Below are 26617 nucleotides of genomic sequence, written 5' to 3' on the forward strand. Positions count from 1 at the left end.
TTTAAAGGTTAAAGTTAATGCTTTATGCATTAATCAAAATTTTACATTAGGTGTGGTTCTATAAACGGTGCCTAGTGGTTGATTGACAACCATGCCAAGTGGTACATTTATAGAAGCCAAACCAAATTGTCTAGAGAAAGGAGGGAGACAGTCATAAAAGAATAATTTCCCTCTTGCACTTTTCTGTGTGGAATTTTTATATAAGTAATTTTTAAAAAAAATTTAGACAGTGATTTTTGAAATACTGTATAGTGCAAAAGAGGCACATTTTCATTTAATCTAAGATGAATTAAATATACACATTTACAGAATATTCACATGGACTAGATATGACAAAAACACATGACAAAAACACATGACATGAGTAGACAGAAGAAAGTTTGGCATATGTACTTACATAGTCTGGATTCCATACAATGTACAATAGCTCTTGGTTAACTTTAACCACAAAGTAAGCGAGGAAGATTGTTAACATTATGAGTGGGCTGATAAATCTCCATGTAGCTTGCCAGAAAATATTTGGTTTGTGGCCAATCATGAATTTAATATCATTGTTGAATCTAGGAAAAGAGGTAAATATTTAGGAAAACACCCCATTTGGAGAATAAGCATTTAGCTTTGGTTTTCAAAATAATAATAACATGCTATGGAAATCAGTTGAAAGTCCTGTTCAAAAATACATTTTTTTGTTATAATAAAAATAATTCATTCCTCTTTGAGAACTAGATTAATTATGAAAATCACATACAATCTACCTTACGTGTCTTTGATTTTCCTAATCTTTAGGGAAGATTAGGGATATGCATTCAGATCAATCCAAACAGAAAATTGCTCTGAACTAAATGGTCAAGATCTACCAGTTCTGGTCACCACATCTCAAAAAAGATCTAGCAGAATTAGAAAAGGTACAGAGAAGGGTAATGAAAATGGTCAAAAAGATGGGATGACTTTCCTATGAGGAAAGGCTAAAGTGGAGAAGAGACAGCTCGGGCGAGATATGATAGCGATCTATAAAATACTGAGTGGAGTGGAGCGGGTAGATTTAAGTCACTTGTTTACTCTTTCCAAAAATACTAAGACTAGGGGGCATGTGATGAAGTTAGTAAGTAGTAGATTTAAAACAAACAGAAAATATTTCTTTACTCAACGTGTAATTAAACTCTGGAATTCATTGCTCCCTCACTAAACATTTTTAATTCACTCATTAATTATTTCAAAACTGGATTACTTTATAAAATTCACTTTATAAAGGAATCACACAAAAGGAAATAAGAAGACTACAACTAATACAAAATACTGCAATAAAAATCATCACAGGTAAAAGAAAATTTGACCATGTCACACCATTACTAAAGAACGCACATTGGCTTCCTATCAATCACAGAACAGCTTATAAACAGGCGCTCATCACATTCAAAGTTTTACAATTTAATGCGCCGCTATTCCTAGACCGAGTTATTATTCTGTATTCTCCTTTCTGCTCCTTACGATCCAAGGATAAAAATCTACTTACTGTTCCATTACTACGAATCATAAATACTAGACATACCACACTCTTCTCTGTCACCGCTCCCCAAACGTGGAACCTTTTTCGCCAGCACAGTGAGGGAAAAGGAAGCCAATCGTCCCCCTCACTGCACCGGGAGCAGCCTGCTCCACTTCTCTTCGGTGGGAAGCCCGCCCCCTTCCTCCCCGAACAGCCACCTTCTCTTCTAGCCCTTTAAAGGGCTCTGATCCAGCGTGTGGCCATCTTTTTCGCCAGCACAGTGAGGGAAGGGAAGCCAATTCGTCCCCCTCATTGCACAGAGAACAGCCTGCTCCACTTCTTTCAATCTGTAGTCTTTAATTTCATACTCTTTAAATCTTTCTTTTTAATCTCAGGGCCAACATGGCCGACTTTACAGGAAAGTCTATAGCCTTTCTCCTTCTCTACATGCTAGGTACGAGAAATTGGGTTTCAAGAGCCTTAGCATTTGAACCAATCCCAACCTACTTTACATGGGATAGAATCACTGGGCCTGAAAAATTACTCCGCCCCCCTCGTGTCCTTCATGACTGCATGGAAACAGGTCCTTTCTCAATCTCTGTGGTTAATGCCACCATCCATTCCTCAAGACCATCGCAGAAAAGAAAACGATTCCTAATAAACCTACAATGTTCTGAGCCCTCAGCTCCTTCGGAACAGTACAATATCTCTGGAGCATATCTGAACATTCATTCAGTTAGGAACAAAGCACAATTAGTCAAAGACTGGCTAGAAGAAACCCACCTAGATATTTTACATCTAACTGAAACATGGCTAATTTCTGATCAGGATATTATTATAAGTGATATACTACCTCTAGATTACAAAATTATTCCTCTATCAAGAAACTCAAAAAGAGGAGGTGGTTTAGCAATAATTCTTCGAGATAATTTTGAATTTCAACTACTAGACTCTAAACCAGAGGTGTCAAAGTCCCTCCTCAAGGGTCACAATACAGTCGGGTTTTCAGGATTTCACCAATGAATATGCATGAGATCTATTTGCATGCACTGCTTTCATTGTATGCTAATAGATCTCGTGCATAGTCATTGGGGAAATTCTAAAAACCCGACTGGATTGCGGCCCTCGAGGAGGGACTTTGACACCCCTGCTCTAAACTAACCAATGATCTGGAAATTCTCACTTGCAAAATATCCAACGAGGACTGTAAAGATAATTTGATCATCACGATATTTTATATGCCCCCTAACAAATGGAACCTAGCAAAAGAGGAACTCTACGAATTCCTCCTTACAAACTCGGTAGCTGGCGCCTACAATCTTTTAGCCGGTGATGTTAACTTACACTTCGAGCAGGAAGAGAATTCCAACGTAACTGATCTACTTTCCTTCCTTACATCTCTAGGCTTTTCCAAACCACCTCCGACTAAAACCCATAAGAAAGGTCACCACTTAGATTTGATTATATTTCTTTCCAATGTTTCAACTATCCCCAGTATAAGTTTTAAAGGTGATACCTGGGCTAACACCCCTTGGTCGGACCACCTTCTATGTAATTTTGAATTATGCTGGATTTAAAAAAAAACCCAAAAGGAAACCAAGGAACAAGCCCAAAGAGAAAACTATTTAGACAAGAGGACAACTGAGCCCAGTAGAATTTTGGACGCACCATAGCTTAATATCTAACTTAGACTTAGATACAAATTGCATCCTAGAATGGAAAAGTTTTAGCGATCAGGTTCTAAATGATATTGCACCATTGAAAGTATGTAGGAAAAGACATTGTTTATCAGACAGCTGGTACAACGCTGATCTAATGGTTTTAAAGCGAGAAGTACATAAATTGGAAAGAATATGGTGTAAATCAGGGAAAGATAAGGAGAGATTTGTTTGGAGACTAAAAGTTAAAGAGTATAAAAGAATGATTAAAGAAAAGTGTTGTAAACATTATTCCCAAATAATTAATTCTCCTACGCTGAATAGCAAAGAACTTTTCAGAACAGTCAATTCTCTGTTTGATATTGATCTACATAAACGTTCTAACACAGATCTCCCACCCTCTGCTGCAAACTTAGCCAACTACTTTGTCACAAAAATTCATAATTTGAGATCGTCTCTTGTAGGTACAAGCATAGACCTATCAATCAATCAGTTTGCCTTAGAAAATGAAGGTTCAACTGCCAATATGATCTGGAATCATTTTGAAAACCCAGATTGGAACCAGTTTATCAAGCTTTACTCTAAATATGCAAAATCCAATTGCCTATTAGACAACTGTCCACCGACTATCATGAAATCAGCTCCCCTCCTCTTCAAAGCTGAACTTTTCAACTGGGTTTCTTTATACATGTGTACTGGCTATTTTCCGGTGGAACTCGGCCATATCCTTATGCACCTATTATTAAAAACTCCAAGGAGTCAGTCTCTTCGGCTGCCAACTACAGACCCATTGCCAACATACCACTTCTTCTTAAACTAATGGAAGGACTGGTTAATATTGATCTCATGAAATATTTAGAGAAGTTCAGCATTCTACACGACTCTCAGTCTGGTTTTCGCACAAATTACAGTACGGAAACAGTCTTAGCTTCGCTGACTGATTACCTCTTCCACTTGTTTTCCCAGGGAAAAAGCACACTGGTACTTCAGTTCGACTCGTGCAGTTTGGGCAGGGGTACTCAGTTGATATTTGTTAGATTTAGGGGGTACTTGGTATGAAGAAGTTGAGAAACTCTGATGTAGTGTATCTAAATTTTCAGAAAGCTTTTGACAAAGTTCCTCATGAGAGGCTCCTGAGAAAATTAAAGAGTCATTTGATAGGTGATAAAGTTCAGTTGTGGATTAAGAATTGGTTATCAGATAGAAAACAGAGGGTAGGGTCGATGGTCAGTCTAGAAGAGGTATGCAGGCAGATTGATAGACTCAAAAATGATAAATCCCCGGGACCGGATGGCATCCACCCGAGGGTAATCAAGGAACTGAAAGGGGTTATAGCTAAACTGTTTGAGGAGGAAGCAGGGCAGGTCAGAGAGGGTTTCATCACTTTTGGGATTGGTGTGGAAACCCTGAGTTTATTCCAAGGTTAAGGCTCACTTCTTTCCTGTTTCTAATGTCAATTGCTAAGGATTAGGGACATGACAACTTTAATTTCTTATTTTATTACATTTTAGTGGTTTTTTCCACCTCTTTCTTCTCATTTTGGGCCCTTTTTTGTTTAAGTGTTTAAAATAACAAAAATCAACACATATTTTGTTTTGTTGGCAGCACAACCTAAAATCAAGGGTAATCAAGGAACTGAAAGGGGCTATAGCTGAACTGCTTCAATCTGTCGATCAAATCAGGAAGGATTCCAGAAGACTGGAAAGTGACGAATGTTACGCCAATCTTCAAGAAAGGTTCGATGGGAGATCCGGGAAACTACAGACCAGTGAGTCTGACTTCAGTACCGGGAAAGATGGTAGAAGTGCTGATAAAGGACTGCATCATTGATCACCTTGATGGACACAATCTGATGAGGACCAGCCAGCACAGCTTCAGCAAAGGAAGATCTTGCTTGACAAACTTTATTGCACTTCTTTGAGAGAGTAAACAGACAAATAAACAAGGGTGACCCGGTCGATATTGTATAGCTGGATTTTTTTAAGAAGGCGTTCGACAAGGTCCAGCATGAACGACTGCTTCAAAAAAATTGCAAGCCATGGAATTGAGGGTGATATACTCACATGGATTAAGAACTGGTTGGCGGATAGGAAACAGAGAGTGGGGGTAAATGGACAATACTCGGATTGGAAAATTATCATGAGTGGAGTGCCACAGGGTTCGGTGCTCGGGTCCTTGCTCTTCAACATATTTATAAACAATCTGGAAACTGGTACGACAAGCAAGGTGATTAAATTTGTGGATGATACAAAGTTATTCAGAGTAGTGAGGACATGGAAGGATTGCAAAGACCTACAATGAGACATAAACATGCTCGAGGAATGGGCTGCGAAATGGCAAATGAGGTTCAACGTGGATAAGTGCATCATGTCGGTAACAAAAATCTTATACACGAATACAGGATGTCCAGTGCAGTACTGGAAGAGATCCCCCAGGAAAGAGACTTGGGAGTAGTTGTAGACAAGTCAATGAAGCTGTCCATGCAATGCGTGGTGGCGGCGGCGAAAAGGGCCAATTAAGAATAATTAAAAAGGTGATCACAAACAGATCGGAGAAGGTTATCATGCCGCTGTACTGGGCCATGGTGCGCTATCACCTGAAATACTGAATCCAACACTGGTCGCCTTACATGAAAAAGGACATAGTGCTATTCGAAAGGGTCCAGAGAAGAGCAACTAAAATGGGACTGGAGGAGTTGCTATACAGTGAGAGGCTAGAGAAACTGGGCCTTTTCTCCCTTGAAAAGAGGAGATAGAGGGTACATGATCGAAACATTCAAGATAATGAAGGGAATAGACTTAGTAGAGAAAGAGAAATTGTTCACCCTCTCCAAGGTGGAGAGAACGAGAGGGCACCCTCTAAAGTTAAAAGGGGATAGATTCCGTACAAACGTAAGGAAGTTCTTCTTCATTCAGACAGTGGTAGAAATCTGGAACACTCTTCCAGAGGCTGTTATAGGGGAAAGCATCCTCTAGGGATTCAAGAGAAAGTTAGACAAGTTCCTACTGAACCAGAATGTACGCAGATAAGGCTATACTCAAATAGAGCACTGGTCTTTGACATAAGGGCTGCCGCATGAGCAGACTGCTGGGCACGATGGACCACTGGTCTGACCCAGCAGCAGCAATTCTTATGTTCTTAATGGAGGAGAGTAAACAGTGGAGTGTTGCAGGGATCTGTACTAGGGCCGGTGCTATTTAACTTATTTATAAATGATCTCGAAATTGGAATGACGATTGAGGTGATTAAATCTTCAGATAACACTGAACTGTTCAGACTTGTTAAGAACATAAGAACATAAGAAGTTGCCTCCACTGGGTCAGACCAGAGGTCCATCGCGCCCAGCGGTCCGCTCCCGCGGCGGCCCATCAGGTCTGTGACCTGTGAAGTAAGTGGTTTCTGACCACTTCTATAACCTACCTCTAGTTCTATCTGTACCCCTCAATCCCCTTATCCTCCAGGAACCTATCCAAACCTTCCTTGAACCCCTGTAGTGTGCTCTGGCCTATCACAACTTCCGAAAGCGCGTTCCATGTGTCCACCACCCTCTGGGTAAAAAAGAACTTCCTAGCATTTGTTCTAAACCTGTCCCCTTTCAATTTCTCCGAGTGACCCCTAGTACTTGTGGTTCCCCACAGTCTGAAGAATCTATCCCTGTCTACCCTCTCTATGCCCTTTAGGATTTTGAAGGTTTCTATCATGTCTCCTCTAAGTCTCCGCTTTTCCAGGGAGAACAATCCCAGCATTTTCAGCGTATGAATAATTTTCCATACCTTTTATCAGTTTAGTCGCTCTTCTCTGGACCCCCTCAAGTACTGCCATGTCCTTCTTGAGGTGCGGCGACCAGTACTGGACACAGTACTCCAGATGTGGGCGCACCATTGCACGATACAGCGGCATGATGACTTCCTTCGTCCTGGTTGTGATACCCTTTTTAATGATACCCAACATTCTGTTTGCTTTCTTCGAGGCTGTCGCACACTGTGCCGATGTTTTCAATGTTGAGTCCACCATCACCCCCAGGTCTCTTTCAAGGTTGCTCACCCCTAGCACTGATCCCCCCATTTTGTAGCTGAACATCGGGTTCTTTTTCCCTACATGCATGACCTTGCATTTCTCTACATTAAAACTCATTTGCCACTTTTTTGCCCATTCTTCCAGTCTCGTTAGGTCCCTTTGCAGGTCTTCACAGTCTTCCGTGCTTCTAACCCTGCTGCAGAGTTTGGTGTCATCAGCAAATTTGATAACCTCACATTTTGTCCCCGTTTCCAGGTCGTTTATAAATATATTAAACAGGAGAGGTCCCAGCACCGACCCCTGTGGAACTCCGCTCGTGACCCATTGCCAGTCTGAGTATTGACCCTATACTCCAACCCTCTGTTTCCTGCCTGCCAGCCAGTTTTTGATCCATCGGTGGACATCCCCTTGCACCCCATGGTTCCACAGCTTCTTAAGCAGCCGTTCGTGGGGTACCTTGTCGAAGGCTTTTTGGAAGTCAAGGTAAATGATGTCTATGGATTCCCCCTTATCCATCTGGCTGTTTATTCCCTCAAAGAAGTACAGTAAGTTTGTGAGGCACGACCTTCCCTTGCAGAAGCCGTGCTGGCTCGCCTTTAGTTGACCCTTGTTTTCTATGTGTTCGCAGATTGTGTCCTTTACCAGTGCTTCCATCATCTTTCCCGGAACCGAGGTCAAGCTCACCGGCCTGTAGTTTCCCGGGTCACCCCTTGATCCCTTTTTAAAGATGGGCGTGACATTTGCTATTTTCCAGTCCTCTGGGATCTCCCCAGTCTTCATGGATAGATTACATATTTGACGAAGTGTTTCCGCTATTTCGTTTCTCAGTTCTTTTATTACCCTTGGGTGGATGCCGTCCGGACCCGGTGACTTGTCGCTCTTTAGTCTGTCCATCTGTCGGAGTACATCCTCTCAGCTCGCCTCTAGTTGTATCAGCCTTTCATCGTGGTCTCCGTTTATAATCTCCTCAGGTTCTGGGATATTGGATGTGTCCTCTCTGGTGAAGACTGACGAGAAGAATTTGTTTAACCTGTCAGCTATCTCTTTTTCCTCCTTTATCACTCCTTTCCTGTCTCCGTCGTCCAGTGGTCCCACTTCCTCTCTGGCTGAAGAAGGGTTTGAAGTTTCTTGCTTTTCCCGCCAGTTTTTCCTCATATTCTCTCTTTGCTTTCCTGACCTCTCGATGGCATTCTTTCTGGTGTCTTTTGTGCTCTTTCTGGTTTTCCTTTGTTGGTTCCTTTTTCCATTTTCTGAAGGATGATTTCTTGTTGCTTATCGCCTTTTTAACTGCATTTGTTATCCACGCTGGGTTTCTAGATCAATTTTTTTTTTGCACCCTTTCCTAAACCTTGGGACGTACAGGTCTTGTGCCTTTAGCACTGTGCCCTTAAGCAGGGTCCAGGCTTCCTCTACTGTCTTCATCTTCCCTGAGCTTTTGCTGAGCTTTTTTCTCACCATTTTCCTCATGGCCTCGTAGTTTCCCTTTCTGAAGTTGAGTGCTGTCGTGGTGGTTCTTTTCACCTTTGATGTTCCTATGTTTAATTTGTACTGGATCATGTTATGATCGCTGTTCCCTAATGGTGCTAGTACTACCACCTCCTTTGCGGGTCCCTCTAGCCCATTTAGGATTAGGTCCAGAGTAGCATCCCCTCGTGTTGGTTCCGTGACCAGCTGCTCCATGCAACAGTCCCTCATCGCCTCTAGGAATTTAGTTTCTCTCATTCAATTTGAGTGTCCAATATTCCAGTCTGTTCCCGGGTAGTTGAAATCCCCCATTACCACCACCCTTCCACTTTTGCACATCTGCCTCAATTCGGCCTCCAGGTCCAGGTCGTTTGCTTCTGGCTGTCCTGGTGGGCGATAGTACAGTCCCAATTTGATGTAAGCTCCTTCCCCTCCTGTCAGCTTAACCCATAGTGACTCCAAACTGTCCGCCCTTATTGTTGTTTCTGCCCTGGTTGAGGGAATGGAGTCCTTTATATACAGTGCTATTCCTCCCCCCTTCTTGTATGCCCTGTCCCTCCTGTAGAGTTTGTACCCTGGCAGGGCCACATCCCAATTGTTGTCCTCAGACCACCATGTCTCTGTGATTCCTATTATGTCTAGGTCATTAGTACTGGCTATAATTTCTAGCTCCCCCATTTTAGTCCTTAGGCTCCTAGCATTTGTGTATAGGCAATTTAAGTCCCGGTTTGTTACCTTTTCTTTTGGATCTCCTCGTGAATTGTTGCTCCTGCCGATCTCCTCACGGGCTGCCAGTCCCCGAGCCTCATTTTGTTCACCCTCTTCCTGTGGTGTGTCTATCCCGTCCTCTGCCGGATTCTTTGTTCTTGGGTAGCTCTCTGGTTCCGGCTGTTTCCTCCTTTTCCTGCTCTTTAGCTCTATTTGCTTCTCGGGTCCCTGTAATGCATCCTTGAGTTTATGTCCAAAGAGTGTCCATTGTGAAAAATTGCAGGCAGACCTTTGGAAATTGGAAAACTGGGCATCCAAGTGGCAGGTGAAATTTAATGTGGACAAATGCAAACGATGCACATTGGGGAAGAATAACCAGAATCACAGTTACCAGATGCTAGGATCCACCTTGGGGGTTAGTGCCCAAGAAAAAGATGTAGGTGTCAATGTAGACAATTTAGTGAAATCTTCCACCCAATGTGCAGCGGTGGCCAAAAAAGCAAACAAGGTGATAGGAATTATTAAACAAGAGATGGTTAAGACAACTAAGAATGTTATAATGCCTCTGTATCGCTCCATGGTGCGACCTCACCTGGAGTATTGCGTTTAGTGCTGGTCTCCTTATCTCAAGAAAGATATAGTGGCACTAGAAAAGGTTCAAAGAAGAGCAACCAAGATGATAAAGGGTTGGAACTCCTCTCGTATGAAGAAAGACTAAAAAGGTTAGGGTTCTTCAGCTTGGAAAGATAACAGCTGAGGGGAGATATGATTGAAGTCTACAAAATCCTGAGTGGAATAGAACGGGTACAAGTGGATCGATTTTTCACTCCAACAAAAATTAGGGGACACTCAATGAAGTTACAGGGAAAAACTTTTAAAATCAATAAGAGGAAATATTTTTTCACTCAGAGAATAATTAAACTCTGGAACACATTGCCAGAGGTTGTGGTAAGAGCGGATAGCATAGCTGGTTTTATGAAGTTTGGACAATTTCCTGGAAAAAAAAGTCCACAGTCTGTCATTGAGAAAGACATGGGGGAAGCCACTGCTTGCCCTGGATCGGTAGCATGGAATGTTGCTACTCCTTGGGTTTTTGCCAGGTACTAGTGACCTGGTTTGGCCACCATGAGAACGGATGGACCATTGTTCTGACCCAGTAAGGCTATTTTTATGTTCTTATAATGCTGGCCACTCCCATGCCTAAATGGTGTTGAGTTGGACGTTTCAAACTTGGACGTTTTTGTGGTTGAAAATGGCAAATAAAGTTAGACATCCTGGTGGCCAAGACGTCTAAGTAGGTGATTTTAAAAAAAAAAAAATTTGGACGTCTAGCGGTTTCGCCAGTTTCAAAAAAATGTCCATTTCTCCACCCCTTACTGTGGACATTTTGCAGGTAACTTCCAAAGTTGGACTTGGATATCCTATCGAAAATGGCTCTCCACATGTCTTAAACAACAACTGTAAAATGAGTGCTCTTGTGATCTTGAAATCTAGGTATCTTTTATATAATTATCTCTGATTGTTAATGTGTACTTTATAAATAAAGTATGCACATACACTGCAACTCTGCCATCACTTCTCCCAAACTGTAGCTTTATGAATTAATATATGTGACATTGTCCATGCAGCTTCATAAGGGCCATTTTCCACATATACAATGCTACATGAAATTATCCAGATATTGTGCAGTATCTGAAACGTTCTTATAATTATCGTTCTGAGGTTTCCCCAATTTGTTTCATACCTGTCTATTCCATAAATGTATACAACAGAAAACATCTCACAAAAAGCGATGATGAGCAAAGGGATAGATCCAGCAAAGTTGTCAAACAGTGCTAGCCAGTAGTTTCCAGAATTCAGTACAAATATCAGTGCAATCAAGAAAGATCCTCCACATATAATGCCTACAAAAATAAAAATAAAATCAATGAAAAAAGGCTGTTACCTCCCAAGACCATATATTCAAAAATATATCTGGGTTTAAAAAAAATAGTTGTATGAATATGGCAGGTATGATAGTACTTGCCTGTAATGAGTTCCTTAGGCCAGTTTTTAGGCAAAATTTTAAGATCAAGCAATGGTACAAGAACGCCTTCCATATTGCCAAACATAGATGACAAACCCAAACAGAACAGCATGATGAAAAAAAGGACAGACCAGAGTGGTGCAATAGGCATTTTGGTAATAGCTTCTGTGAAGACAATGAATGCCAAGCCGGTTCCTTCAACACCCTGCAAAAAAATGATGCACAGAGATATCAGTAATAGTGAACATTAATGTTCCCTCAGTACCCCAGTGTAAGGACTAGGAATGAAGGTAAAGCTATCAGGGTTATTAGTGCTCATTGGCGTAGTAAAAGAGGGGCAGTCCACCCCTGGTGCCATTATTTATTTATTTAATTCGATTTCTATTCCATCCTCCCGGTTTGGCAATATAATACCATACAATAGAGTAGCATAATGATAAGACTGGACAGTAAAGTAATTTAAGGACAGCTTGGGTGGGGGAGCCAGCACCCCTCCTCCTCTTTACCCCATCTCTTCTCACTCCTCCCCCTGTTGCACGCACGACCCCTTCCCTTCCCCTATACTTCTAGTTATTCACTGCCGCGAATAGCAACTTCACAGTGCTCTTCGCGACCGAATCAGCTCCCGCTGATGTCACTTCTGGATGCTGTGAATAGGAAGTGACATCAGAGGGAGAGGATACGGTCGCGAGAAGCACATTGAAGATGTTGGTCGCAGCAGTGAACAACTAGAGGTATGGGGAAGGGAAGGGGGCATGTGCGCAGCACAGAGGGAGGAGGGGCAAGGAAGGAGTGGGGGTGAGCAGAGATGAGGGCAGGGGAGGGGCGCCTCTCACTCTTGCTATAGCACTGGCTGTGCTGGCAAATATTCTACAAATGCAAACAAATTTTGTCTAGCTGGGAAAGTAATTAATCAAATAGAAACATTAGATATTGTATCTGCAAAGTCATTATAGTTCCATGGGATGCTTCATAACAATCTGTCTTGGTTCCCTTGACAGTTCAGTTGCAACATTATTTACTGAATGTACTTGGTCCTTAACCAATACCAGAAAATGCGTACTCTTGAGATGTTCAAGTAGTACCAGTTGGAAGCAACATAACAATTATATTTTGTAGTATGCTGTTCAGCAGAGGTTCTCAACACGGGGGTACACACTGCGCGTGTCTCCCGCCCCCCTCCCTCCTGCTTAATGGCCGCTGGGGATTACATGCCCTCTTTCCTGCCAGCTGGCCTCTACCCCTGCCGCAGCTAGGGATCCCATACCCTCCTTCCTGCCCGCTCCCATCTTAAAAAAGAGAATAGTGAATTTTCTGGAATCTAGTGGATTACAGGGCCCAAGGCAAAATGATTCACTAGAGGCAAGCCTTTTATTTTTTATTCAAAATTTTCAATTTTTACAAGCATATATCTTCATAAAGAAATAGAATTACAACTTAAACAAATTATAGAAAAATCAATATCCATCAAATTTAACATTTAGGGCTCCTTTTGCTAAGGTGCGCTAGCGGTTTTAGCATGTGCTTAGCGCGTGCTACAATACCGGGTGTGCTAAACGCTAACGCCTCCATAGAGCTTGCTTTGTATTTTTCGTTTAGTGCATGGATATCACGCACTAATCTTTAGCGCACGTTAAAAACGCTAGTGCACCTTAGTAAAAGGAGCCCTTAGTAACTCTATTAAACCTCATTATAAAGGAAATCATTTAAGAGAACTGAGGCAAGATGTTTGAAAAGACAGGAAATAATGAAAAACTATCAGGAAAGACAAGATTCACTACTGGCGGACCTGTTAAGCTTCATTAATTTCAACTTGATTCACATTTGAAGGGGTGGAGATTGCTATTGAGGCTGGGGGCTTCTTTGCCTCTAATAAATTTTTCATATGTTCAGGATTAAAGAATGCAAAAGATTTCTCCTCTATTTTAACAATACATTTGAGGGGAAAAAGCAGGAAAAAAAAGTCCTTTTGAGGTCCAATACCAGGGGTTTAAGAGCCAAAAAGGCCTTTCTCCTCTGCTGAGTGGACCTACAAAGGTCTGGAAATATCAAAACTGAATTACCCATAAATTTTACATCTTTAAATCTGAAATACATTCGCAGTATCCAATTCCTATCATATTCTAGCGCAAATGTAGCAATAAGGGTAGCTGTATTTGAAATCTTATCAGAGCTTTCCAGTAGGCCAGTAACATCTAAACTGGCCTGCTGGTCCTGCACTGGAATTATTTTTTTCAGTGGACTACCAAAGAAATATAATATGCTTTTATTATTGGGGGCATAGATTCAGCAGGAATTTGCAAGACCTCTCTAAGAAATTTCTTTAACATCTCAATTGGTTGTAATATGGGTGACTGAGGAAAATTCAGAAATCTTAAATTTAAGCATCTCTCGTAGTTTTCTTTCCATTCTCTGGTGAATATTCAAATTATCCTTTACCAAAGCTGTTTGAACTTTTTTAACCCCTTCTATAATTTCCCCAAATTCTTTTACTTGGGAGTCCACCTTTACTGTAAAGTCCCCTATTTGTTTAGTACAAGATTATACCACCTCTGGAAGTTGGAAAACTTTGTCTAAACGTTCAGTCAATTTTTCCTCCAAAAGTGTACCAGCCTCCTATACCTCCTCCATTGTTATTCTCTCCGGTCTTTTCTTCAACCTGGTGGAACTCTTTAATCCAGCTTCTGTAGTGTTGGTTGCTGCATAGTCTGGGTTTGAAAAGCCGTCCAGAACCCTGGATATGTCCTCAAAAGGAGGACATGTCCGAGGAAATACAGACGTCTGGTAACCCTAACCACATTAACTGTTAGCATATATTACTTGCCATGTTAACAGCTACCACAGCTCAATAAAATGGCCTAATTATAAATAACATATATATTCTTTTAACTTACATCAGATAAAAATGCTTCAAGGTCACATTTCTGAAGGTTAAGTGTATCCACTAAACCGGAATCTGTGCCATTACAAATTTGAAGCATCATTTCATAGTTGTCCTGGGTTACATTACCTTCTGGTAAATCAAAGGCATTGGTCAATGCAAGAATATTTCTGTGGGAAAAATATGTTTTGTAAGTTATTGCACTTAGAAGGTTACAGTAAAATTAAATAAATTACTGATTGTGCAGTGTCTGACCAAAAAGAAATGAATAATTGTGCAATGTCTTAGTGAAGAGAAATGAATATATCAGTAATTCCACAAAGGGCAAAAATGCATGCAAAAGTTAAAATTCAAACAGTACAAATTAGTCCAGATTCTGACAAAACTGAAACCATCTAGCAACAAATAAAGGAAATGAAGAATGCAGTTTTCTTGATTAGTTTGAGGTGACCTTGAATCTGGATTGTCAAAATTCTACTTTGTGTGAAATGATCAGATTTTGGTGGTTGTTCTGTGTTTTTTAAAAAATTTATTTTAGGGCATTCAACACTTAAAATAAGGTGGTAACTGCTGGTGTATTGTACTGGAAACTCCATCTGTTCCATTTCAATCCCAGAACCAACCAAAGTTTGACAGAGACCACACCACTGGTCGCTAAAGACCGCTTTTTCTCCACCCCCTAAGATACAACAGCAGAGCACTGGCAAGTCTATAGCTGAGGGAGATGAGTTAAATGTGTGTTCCCAGCTCCTCCTGCAGCAACCCTTTCCTTCCCAGGCTCTTCTTCCATCCCTCTCATTTTGTCTTGATTAGAGAGACAACATAGACTAGGAATGTACTGAGCAAAAAAAAAAAAGTGTGTGTGTGTGTGGGGGGGGGGGGGGGGGGGTTCACTCATGATGCTTTGCATTTGCTTCTGGTTTCGTTTTTTTATCACCAGGTTGGATTACTACAGTATCATCTATCTCGGGGCTTCCAACCAAGTACTTAGGAGACTACAACTATTACAAAATACTGAGTGACTTATATGTAATTTACAAAAAATGGATCATATTAGGTATGCACTAAGGCCCATATCCTATAAATGATGCCTTAAGTTAGGCACCCTACCGACGCCTAATTTAAGTTGTAAAAGCCATTTAAAACCAACTAAAATACTGTTTTAAAGAAAAATGTAGGTGCCTAGAAAAACAGCACCATCGTATCTACAGAGGCACCTTAGAACGCCTAAGGTCAAAGTAAGCATGGTTAACACTGGAAACGACCTTAGGCATTCTAAGGTGCTTAGGTAGACGCGATTCTTATCAAAGAGAGGCACCAGAAATGTAGGCCTACATTTCTGACTCCTACCTTTGACAAGAGCTGCGATTCTGTAAACAGTGCCGTTGTGTAATTGACATGCGATCGGCGGCCGTTTATTATGGCACTATTTACAGAATCCAGCCCTAAGGCAAAACCATTAGTTTTTGGTTACTTTCTGTATCACCTTCAAGTTATGAATAACTTTTAAAGACTACTGTTCTAGGTCCCCTTCTTACCTGTCATCTCTCATAACCCCATGTTCTTCAACTAGGGTTCATTTAATGATCACCATTTTGGTTTTACCTAGACCTCGTGTTGCTCTATTGGAAAATATGTGCCACAGTGTGAAGGCTGGAATTCTCTTCCTGTGTGGCTATTAGAGGGGAATCCTCTCCTACATGTTTTAAAAGTGCGGTAAATGCCTGGCTCTTAGCGCGCAGGGGAAATCAGTTGTTTTGTTCAAATTAACATATTTAAGCGTCATTGAAGATGACGACGCCATCTTGCTCCAGAGGAATTAGTGAGTTGGATGACATTGGCGGCTTCGGTAGAGTATAAAATTTTTAAATACAGCCTTTTTAAAATTTACATAAGTTCGGTCGTAAAGATCTGCTTCTTTAAACTTTGTATTATTCGATCACTATGTCCTATCTTAGATACTGACTCAATCAACATTTTGATTCATTCCCTAGTCATTTCCCACTTAGACTACTGTAACTCCCTTCTTAACGGACTCCCTCAAAAAGAACTACGACGACTACAATTAATACAAAATTCTGCAATAAAACTAATATACAAAAAAGGTAAATTCGAACATGTTACTCCTCTTCTTAAAGAGGCTCATTGGCTCCCTATCACCCACCGCATCACCTACAAAATCATCTTACTTTCCTTTAAAATTAAACTCTTCCATCAACCACTATTCCTTGATAAACTACTAATCCCACAATGTTCCCCTCGCACGTTAAGATCCACTGACCAAAAACTCCTTTTCATTCCATCTCTAAAAGAATTCTATTACACCCGAAAAACCAACTTTGCAGTAACTGCACCCACATTATGGAACTCTCTTCCACAATACCTACGTGACGAACAAAATTTAATCAAATTCAAGACTGGCTTAAAGACCTTCTTATTTCAAGACGCTTTCGATTGAACCTAGATCATCCCTTTTCATCTCTCTTGTCTTCCCCTTTTTTTTTTTTAAATTTCTCTTTTTCTGCCTCTTACCGCGAGTAAGTATTTGCTTCGACAATGCTACCTTATCCCTCTCGTTCTATCCCCTCCCCACTTTCTCCTTCTTATCTAAATTATGTAACTTCTCCCCTTCTTCCCCTATTACCCTCACCTTCTAGTTTGTCTAGTCTGTCATTTACGTTCACTTCGTTTTATAAATTTTTAGCCTTTACAAAATATTGTTAACCGGCCAGACATTTGCTTGATGGTCGGGATATTAAAAATTAATAAACTTGGAAACTTGTGCTTGAGATTTCAGAATAATAGGAAGATATAAGATAAAATACTGTTATTGTTTCATTTGTAAGGAGGACCCTTGAGAAAGCTTGTGCTAAACATGTCGGGTCCAGCCCTCCTGAGTCGAGCTAAATTAGGGAGAAACACTTGAGATAAGTGATTTGTCTTAACATCTAAGTAATGATATAATATCTATATATATTTAAAAAAAGTATTGAGAGCACATAAAAGAGAAGTGTCTAGTGGTTGGAGCAATGGGCTGAGAACTAGGAAATTCCGCTGTCTTGATATACCTTGTGACCCTGGGTAAATCACCAATCTCCTTTTGCCCCAACTACTCACTTAAATTGTAAACTCTTTGGGGCATGGGTATATCTCACCTAAATACTTACCACTGTACAGCTATAAATTGGTATGCAGTTATTTAATATAATGTTGAGAATTTACATGAGGCACAATGTTCACACCATAGAGATCCTCAACTCATCTGTTATGCAAACTCCTGTCACACATGCAAAATTGCACACTTGCAAGTTGCAATGTCACAGTCAAGGTGCTTTGTGTGAATGCTTAAACAGCTTGTTTGAAACTATAATTTTCCTCATGAGGTGCTTATGCTGGTACTAAATGCAACTCATCCTGAATTAATGTTGTCCTTCAACATACTGGCTGAAACAATCATCGTATCTGGCTGTAGCACGGAACCCGATGATAGAGTAGATGACAGTCGCCGCATAAACTGATGTGAAGCCATTGATGATAGAGATTATAACAGCATCCTTTTCACAATTGTTACTGTTAAGCAAAAAGAGAAAGAAACATTACAAATATCATACATTTTACTATAGTCTATTCACGATTCTTAAAAAATTGGAATATTTAAATCACATTTTAATTTCAGGAAAGCATAGTGTGATAATGGAGTTCAAATACTGTAAATCCAAGCATCTTTTACATCTCTGAACTTTTATTTCAGATCTTGTAGTATCACAGGTATTGAAAGCTAATTTTTAAACAAAAACTCCTTGACATAACTCCTTTTAATAAACTGCTGTCCAACCAGTTTAGTGGGAACCCTTAGCTCTACATACTTTCCAGAATGCTCTAAAATTTTAAAGTGAAAATTGTGACATGTAATATAACCCCTCCCCCCCTTTATGAAGCCACATTAGGGTTTTTTATCGCTGGCTGCGGTGACAAAAGTTTTGACACTCATAGGAATTCTACAAGCGTCAGAGCTTTTACCACTGCAGCTAGCAATAAAAATAATAATAATAATAATTTTATTTCTTATATACCGCTATACCATAAGTTCAAAGCGGTTTACAACAAGATACATACAATGAGTGTATGAGATGTAAGGGGAACAGAAAAGTACTTTCTGGGATACAAATTGCAAAGGAAGAGAACCAAGATGGTTTGAATCAAAAGGAGATTGGGGGTGCAGGGGAAAACAATTTGGGTGGAATACCATTACAAATGGGAAGAGTTTGAGTTAATCTAAATACCCTAATGTGGCTTCATAAAAGGGGAAAGGGGGGGTAGTTTGCTCAACCATACCTCACTCTTTTTCTCCACCAGGAAAAGTATCTTAACTGCTTACAGTGAGATTAAAACAATTTTTAAAAGCGCTTCATTCACTGGTAAATTTATTTATTTATTTGCAACATGTGTTATACCACCTTTCACTAGTTATATCAGGGCAGTGTACATAGACATTAAAAACTTCAATAATTACATTTCTTTGTAGACACAGTTGGTGAAGATAATGTATAGAACAATAATTTTAACTTCAGGACAATTATATTGAACAAATAAGGAGCGCACTTGATAAAAGAGATAGAAGTGGACTAAGGGCTCCTTTTACAAAGGTGCGCTAGCATTTTTAGCACACGCACCAGATTAGCGCATGCAATAGCGCGCGCTAGCTGAAAAATTACCACCTGCTTAAAAGGAGGCGGTAGTGGTTAGTGCGCGGGACAATTTAGCGCACGCTATTCCGCGCGTTAAGGCCCTAGTGCACCTTTATAAAAGGAGCCCTAAGTCATTTGTCACTGTCAGCTTAATTGAAGAATTGATTGAATAACCAACTCCATCTTTTACTAACGCGGAGCGCGGGTTTTAGCGCCGGCAGCCGTGGTAACTGCTCCGACACTCATAGAATTGCTATGAGTGTTGGAGCAGTTACCGCCACTGCCGTTGCTAAAACCCACGCTACACGTTAGTAAAGGATGGGGGCAAGTCTTAAGGCCTGCTTTGTGCTCCTTATATGAGACCGCCTGTTGCAATTTTATTTATTTGTTTGATTTTCTAGCCCGTCCTCCCAAAAAAGCCCTGGATGGGTTTCAGGTTTACGTATATAATAATATAGGTTAGTGACAAGATAGTTGGAATAAGGTTTTCAAATAAGATAAACCACAAAACAATGCCTGTAATCAAAAGTCATTTTCTTCACGTATTATTCTCCTTTTATTTAATGGCGATTTTATCATTTATTTTTTGTTTTGTTTTCTGGCTACATGTTGTTTTATAAGACTTCACAGTGCCTAGTGCGTTTTAATTCAATCAACGGTAAGAATTATGTTATTAGGTTTTGACATATAGCATGTCAGAATGTTAGATATTGGTTTGCTTTAAGTTTCTATAAAACGGTGTTTTTAAAAAAATTTGTTAGTGGAAGAGTTGACTTTTTAGTTGCATAGTAAGTTTTTTTTTTACATAAACTATTTTAATTCAGTCATCAGTAAAGATGGCATTATCACACATAGACAAACATGATTTAATGAGATGGAGTCAGCATGGGTTCAGCCGAGGGAGATCTTGCCTCACCAATTTCTTTGAAGGTATGAATAAACATGTGGATATAGGTGAGACAGTTGATATATAGTGTATCTAGATTTTCAGAAAGCTTTTGATAAAGTTCCTCATGAGAGGCTCCTGAGAAAATTAAAGAGTCATGGGATAGGTGGCAAAGTTCAGTTGTGGATTAGGAATTGGTTATTGGATAGAAAACAGAGGTTAGGGTCATTTTTCTCAATGGAGTGCTGCAGGGGTCTGTACTGGGACCAGTGCTATTTAACTTATTTAGAAATGATCTGGAAATTGGAACGACGAGTGAGATGATTAAATTTGCAGATGACACTAAACTGTTCAATGTTGTTAAAACTCATGCAGATTGTGAAAAATTGCAGGTGGACTTTAGGAAATTGGAAGACTGGGCGTCCAAATGGCTGATGAAATTTAATGTGGACAAATGCAAAGTGATTCACATTGGGAAAAATAACCTGAATCACAGTTACCAGATGCTAGGGTCCACTTTGGGGATTAGCACCCAAGAAAAGGATCTGGGTATCATCGTAGACAATACAATGAAACCTTCTGCCCAATATGCGGCGGCGGCCAAAAAAGCAAATAGGATGGTAGGAATTATTAAAAAAAGGATGGTTAACAAGACTAAGAATGTTATAATGCCCCTGTATCACTCCATGGTGCAACCTCATCTGGAGTATTGCGTTCAATTCTGGTCTCCTTATCTCAAGAAAGTTATAGTGGTGCTAGAAAAAGTTCAAAGAAGAGTAACCAAGATGGTAAAGGGGATGGTAAAGGAAAGATTAAAACGGTTAGGGCTCTTCAGCTTGGAAAAGAGACGGCTGAGGGGAGATATGATTGAAATCTACAAAATCCTGAGTGGAGTAGAACTGGTTCAAGTGGATTGATTTTTTGCTCTGTCAAAAATTACAAAGACTAGGGGGTACTCGAAGTTACAGGGAAATACTTTTAAAACCAATTGAAGGAAAAAAAATTTCACTCAGAGAATAGTTAAGCTCTGGAACCGGTGCTATTTAACTTATTTCAATACTTGTGAGTAAATGGAAAGTTCCCATTAGTCAGGACTCCTATCCCACCTGCACTGGAATTAAGTGATTAAGGAGCAGCCCTGGGAACTGATCTCACAACCTCAGGGTGATGTGACAGCAGCTCTACCGCTAGGCCACACCTCATCAATGAGCAAGTAAATGTTAGTACCTAGTTTATAGAATCGCTTTTATAGGCCCAAATTCTCTAAACGGCAATGTAAGTTAGGCAGTGATAGGCACCCTATGGTCGTCTAAGTTAATAATTTTAATTGGTGTTAATCAGTATGGTAATTGATCGTGTCATTTAAACCAATTAAAATGTCATTAAAAAATGTAGGCGCCCTTAGGTGTCTCCTAAAAAGGATGTCATAATCACATCTACAAAGGCGCCCAGCGGTGCCTAAGATCAAAGTAGGCATGGTTTACGTTGAAAAGGACCTTAGGCACCTCTGTAGATGTAATTCTCACCAAACATAGGTGCTGAGAATGTAGGCCTTCAAAATCCGGGCCTCAGTTAACAGTGTCTATGTTTAACCATAGGCACAATTCCACAAATGGGGCCATAGCATGACTGGTGGCATTTTTTAAGGCAACTGCTGATATAGGTGCTATTTGCAGAATCCGGCCCATAGGGCATAGACACTAAAGAAAATAGAATTATGCCAGATAAACTAAATATGTCAAAGAAATTTGATTTGAAATATTCTAGTAAATATCTTCCCTCTGAGGGGACAGGGTGATTTGTATTAGCTTAGTATGTCAGAACAGACCTTTTTGTGAAAGAGGAAGGGAGCAAGCATAATTTTGCAGTGCCCTACAGTGTAACAATGAAATGTCTTGGTATTATTTACTTACTGAACAGAGTTATAACTGGAGAATGAAATGAGACCTCCAAAGGCAAGAGAAAAAGAATAAAACACCTGTGCACCCGCATCCAGCCATGTAACTGGGTTAGCCAGTTCTTCTACCTAAAATATAAGGGTTAGGACACATAAGCAAAGTTGCTGAAACCTACTATAAAATAGCTTTCTGCCTTCATTGTGAGCGCTTCAGTTTCCAACACTATGGTAATGTGAAAGACCCCCCCTCTCTGATATCTTTAAATGAGGCAATAACTTAAAAACTGTGGTATGTGTTTACTGAGATTCCCATTGTCTAATATTACATTCTGTTTAAAAATCAGAAACCATTCAGTATGACATATCGAGTTTATTAAAAGATTTTTTATACCGCTTATTCAAATTTCTAGTTGGTGTACAGTAATAATGCAATACAGTAATATACAGTAATATATGCAATAAAGAAAATCAGGAGTGGGGGGGGGGTCACAGAAAAAAAAACAACCTTCAGTTCAGGGTCAATATTGAAAGCGATTTAACTGGTCAGAAATGGTTCCTGGCTAGTTAAATAACTTGTTCAGGACTAATGGATCATTTTCAGTCAGTTACTGCAGCTAAAAATGTCCAGCTGATGCCTAATGCAACACCAGCTTTTTTTTTTTTTGGGGGGGGGGAACGGGTTGCTGAAGGCAAAGTCAGCACTTGGCTAGTATTCAGCAATTAACTGGCCATGGTACACACTTAAATAGGACCTCATAAAAATCAGTCCTATCTTTCGCTGTAAACCATAGCCAGCCAGTTTAGTGCTGAATATCACAATTAACTGCTATTGTTTATCCTGGCACATTGTTTTGGCATTTTTGTACACTGCCTAGAAGGCTTGATTGGGCGGTATAAGAAATTTTAAATAATCTTGAAACTATATCCAGAAATTCAATGCCAGAGCCCAGATATGGCCTGGCACTGAATTTCCAAACATAATGCCGGCTGAATATGAACCCCCTTATTTTTTTCCCCTTAGAGTAACATTTTTTCTTTTTTCATTAAGCAAAGTTATAAGCTAAGATAGAGTAGACCTGCTGATTTTGCGAGGGAAATGGCAGTTTTGGTTGATTCTTTCTGCCTATCAAATAGCTTGTCACTGCTCCAACGTTATGGAATAATATGCCATCTTATCTCTGCGAAGATTCCTGTCTTTCTAAATTCAAATCAAACCTAAAAAACATTTTTATTCAAGGATGCCTTTGACTGCTAATATCGCCTTAAGCAGATATGATTCTAACTCCCTTCCTTTAGCGTTTTCCCTTCATTGTCTTCCTTTCCTATTGAACAATGGCTAAAAATGTAAAACAGGGAGATAAAAATTTTTTCAGATATATTAGTGAAAGGAGGAAGATAAAAAATGGAATTGCTAGGCTAAAAGATGCTGGGAACAAATATGTGGAGAGTGATGAGGAGAAAGCAAATGTGCTAAACAAATACTTCTGTTCTGTGTTCACAGAAGAAAATCCTGGAGAAGGACCGAGATTGTCTGGCAAAGTTACACGAGAAAATGGAGTAGATTCTGCACCGTTCACGGAGGAGGGTGTTTATGAGCAACTTGAAAAACTGAAGGTGGACAAAGCGATGGGACCAGACGGGATCCATCCCAGGATACTAAGGGAGCTCAGAGAGGTTCTGGCGAGTCCTATTAAAGACTTGTTCAACAAATCTCTGGAGACGGGAGTGATTCCTGGGGATCGGAGGAGAGCGGATGTGGTCCCTATTCATAAAAGTGGTCACAGGGATGAAGCAGGAAACTACAGGCCGGTGAGCCTCACTTCAGTTGTTGGAAAAATAATGGAAGTGTTGCTGAAAGAAAGGATAGTGTATTTCCTTGAATCTAATGGGTTACAGGATCCGAGGCAACATGGCTTTACAAAAGGTAAATCGTGCCAAACGAACCTGATTTAATTTTTTGATAGGGTAACCAGAGAGCTGGATCGAGGACATATGCTAGATGTAATTTACTTGGATTTCAGCAAAGCCTTTGATACAGTTCCTCATAGGAGGCTGTTGAACAAATTTGAAGGGCTGAAGTTAGGACCCAAAGTGGTGAACTGGGTCAGAAACTGGCTGTCGGACAGATGCCAGAGGGTGGTGGTTAATGGAAGTTGCTCGAAGGAAGGAAAGGTGACTAGTGGAGTCCCTCAGGGTTCGGTGCTGGGGCCAATCCTGTTCAATATGTATGTAAGTGACATTGCTGAAGGGTTAGAAGGAAAAGTGTGCCTTTTTGCAGATGATACCAAGATTTGTAACAGAGTAGACACCGAAGAGGGAGTGGAGAATATGAAAAAGGATCTGCAAAAGTTAGAGGAATGGTCTAATGCCTGGCAACTAAAATTCAATGCAAAGAAATGCAGAGTAATGCATTTGGGGATTAATAATAGGAAGGAACCGTATATGCTGGGAGGAGAGAAGCTGATATGCACGGACGGGGAGAGGGACCTTGGGGTTATAGTGTCCGAAGATCTAAAGGCGAAAAAACAGTGTGACAAGGCAGTGGCTGCTGCCAGAAGGATTCTGGGCTGTATAAAGAGAGGCGTAGTCAGTAGAAGGAAGAAGGTGTTGATGCCCCTGTACAGGTCATTGGTGAGGCCCCACTTGGAGTATTGTGTTCAGTTTTGGAGACCGTATCTGGCGAAAGACGTAAGAAGACTTGAGGCGGTCCAGAGGAGGGCGACGAAAATGATAGGAGGCTTGCACCAGAAGACGTATGAGGAGAGACTGGAAGCCCTGAATATGTATACCCTAGAGGAAAGGAGAGACAGGGGAGATATGATTCAGACGTTCAAATACTTGAAGGGTATTAATGTAGAACAAAATCTTTTCCAGAGAAAGAAAAATGGTAAAACCAGAGGACATAATTTGAGGTTGAGGGGTGGTAGATTCAGGGGCAATGTTAGGAAATTCTACTTTACGGAGAGGGTAGTGGATGCCTGGAATGCGCTCCCGAGAGAGGTGGTGGAGAGTAAAACTGTGACTGAGTTCAAAGAAGCGTGGATGAACACAGAAGATTTAGAATCAGAAAATAATATTAAATATTGAACTAGGCCAGTTACTGGGCAGACTTGCACGGTCTGTGTCTGTGTATGGCCGTTTGGTGGAGGATGGGCAGGGAGGGCTTCAATGGCTGGGGAGGGCTTCAATGGCTGGGAGGGTGTAGATGAGCAGAGATTTCGGCAGTTGGAACCCAAGCATAGTACCGGGTAAAGCTTTGGATTCTTGCCCAGAAATAGCTAAGAAGAAAAAAAAAAAAAAAAAAAAATTAAAATTGAATCAGGTTGGGCAGACTGCATGGACCATTCGGGTCTTTATCTGCTGTCATCTACTATGTTACTATGTTACTATGTTACTATATGAACATTGTATTTCTTCCCTCCTCCCGCCTGTAATCATGTATGTCTTAGCCAATTATGATTATCTGTGAGATTTATGTATTTTTAGCCTTTTAATTATGTACACTACTTAGATAATTATCCCCCCTTTACTAAACCACAATGGCAGTTATTAGCATAGGGAGCTGCGCTGAATGCTCTGTGCTGCTCCCAACGTTCATGGTATATCAAATTTAATAAAATTTGAAACTTCATTGGCTACTTTCTATATAATAAGATTGTTGTAGCAAATTTTAAATACTTGCTATTAGGGGTTTTAGACGAGTGAGCTTGACTTCCTAAGCTTTTTTTCTCAGATACAGAACAGGAAAATGCCTTAGAAAATTACCATAAATCAAAATGTAATAAATTACTATTAAAAGCTATAATACTATTGAAAATGTTTACATGTACGATTCATGTTTTTCTAGTAATAACACAGATGCCTATTGATCTGTCATTGTTTACAGAGATAATGTTGTCAAAGCACTTACCTGTGGAGTGAAGAGATAAACAATTCCACTGACTGATCCTTTTAGTGTCAAACCACGGATTAAAAAAATTGTAAGTACCACATATGGAAGTGTTGATGTGACATAGACAGCCTAGAAGAAGAAAATAATTCAAAATGTGAGAGAACAGATTAAGTGTAGTATAGTCTGTAAAGGAGGGATGGCTCTTGGGACTTAATTATGCACGCTGAGGGATGAATGGTGAGGATGGGAGGAAAAATGAGGAACAAAAATGGGTTCATGGGTGGGTGGGATTGAGGCAGGGGTTTGAAGAGAGTAAGAGAGGAAAAAAAGAAATATATGTTTAAGGGAGGAAAGAGGTTTCAGGCCTGATGGGATTTCCACCAGTGATCTCGAAGACTCTAAACCAAGAAACATTTTTGGAGATAGTGGAAGACCTGGAGTTCCTACTGATCTAATAAGGAATCATCTTTAACTAGAATTCTTAAACCCCAGCCTTCTGTAGCTTGAATGCTAATATAACCAGAATGCTGGAATCACTGTCTAGAGCCTGCATCTGGTGAATATCTGTCTGAATTTTATTTTCCTGGTACTTGCCTGCATCTTACTCATTTAGATGAGTCAGTCCTAGCTTGTCTGCCTACCTGCCAGACTCCTGTCTGAATGTCAGCCTGATGATCCATGATAAAGAATGACAGGGTGGGTGTTACCCGCAGAAACGGTGGGGGAAAAAAGTGGTTGCCATGGGTACAGGGACAAGGCCATTCACCACCCCATGGAGCGGTAAATGGCCTTGTCTCTGCAGTTAAGTGAGGGAACACGCACGGTCACCGATTGCGCAGTCCAGCAGCCCCCTCCCTCCTTCCTAATGATCACCGCCACCCAGGCATCTCCCTCCCTCCCTTCCCCTTACCTTCTTGGCAATTTTTAATTTTCTTTCTTCAAGCAGCTGGAGTCTTGAAGTCACATGTGGCTGCTGGAAAATTCTCCTCTGACGCAACCAAAAACAGGAAGTTG

At 40.5% G+C, this 26617-nt stretch overlaps 1 protein-coding gene across 1 annotated transcript in view; it reads right to left on the reverse strand.

The window, feature by feature from the left end:
* LOC117353636 (sodium-dependent neutral amino acid transporter B(0)AT1-like) overlaps positions 1–26617 on the reverse strand; it is a 111769-nt gene that overhangs the window by 6745 nt on the left and 78407 nt on the right. The window contains exons 5-11 of the mRNA XM_033929806.1: positions 25622–25732; positions 21728–21840; positions 17682–17810; positions 14254–14410; positions 11360–11564; positions 11078–11237; positions 398–560 (exon numbers count right to left, since the gene is read on the reverse strand). Of these exons, the coding sequence (XP_033785697.1) occupies positions 398–560; positions 11078–11237; positions 11360–11564; positions 14254–14410; positions 17682–17810; positions 21728–21840; positions 25622–25732 (1038 nt within the window). The remainder of the gene's footprint in view (positions 1–397; positions 561–11077; positions 11238–11359; positions 11565–14253; positions 14411–17681; positions 17811–21727; positions 21841–25621; positions 25733–26617) is intronic.

This window comes from Geotrypetes seraphini, chromosome 2 (genome assembly GCF_902459505.1).
Source record: "Geotrypetes seraphini chromosome 2, aGeoSer1.1, whole genome shotgun sequence".
NCBI classification, from domain to species: domain Eukaryota; kingdom Metazoa; phylum Chordata; class Amphibia; order Gymnophiona; family Dermophiidae; genus Geotrypetes; species Geotrypetes seraphini.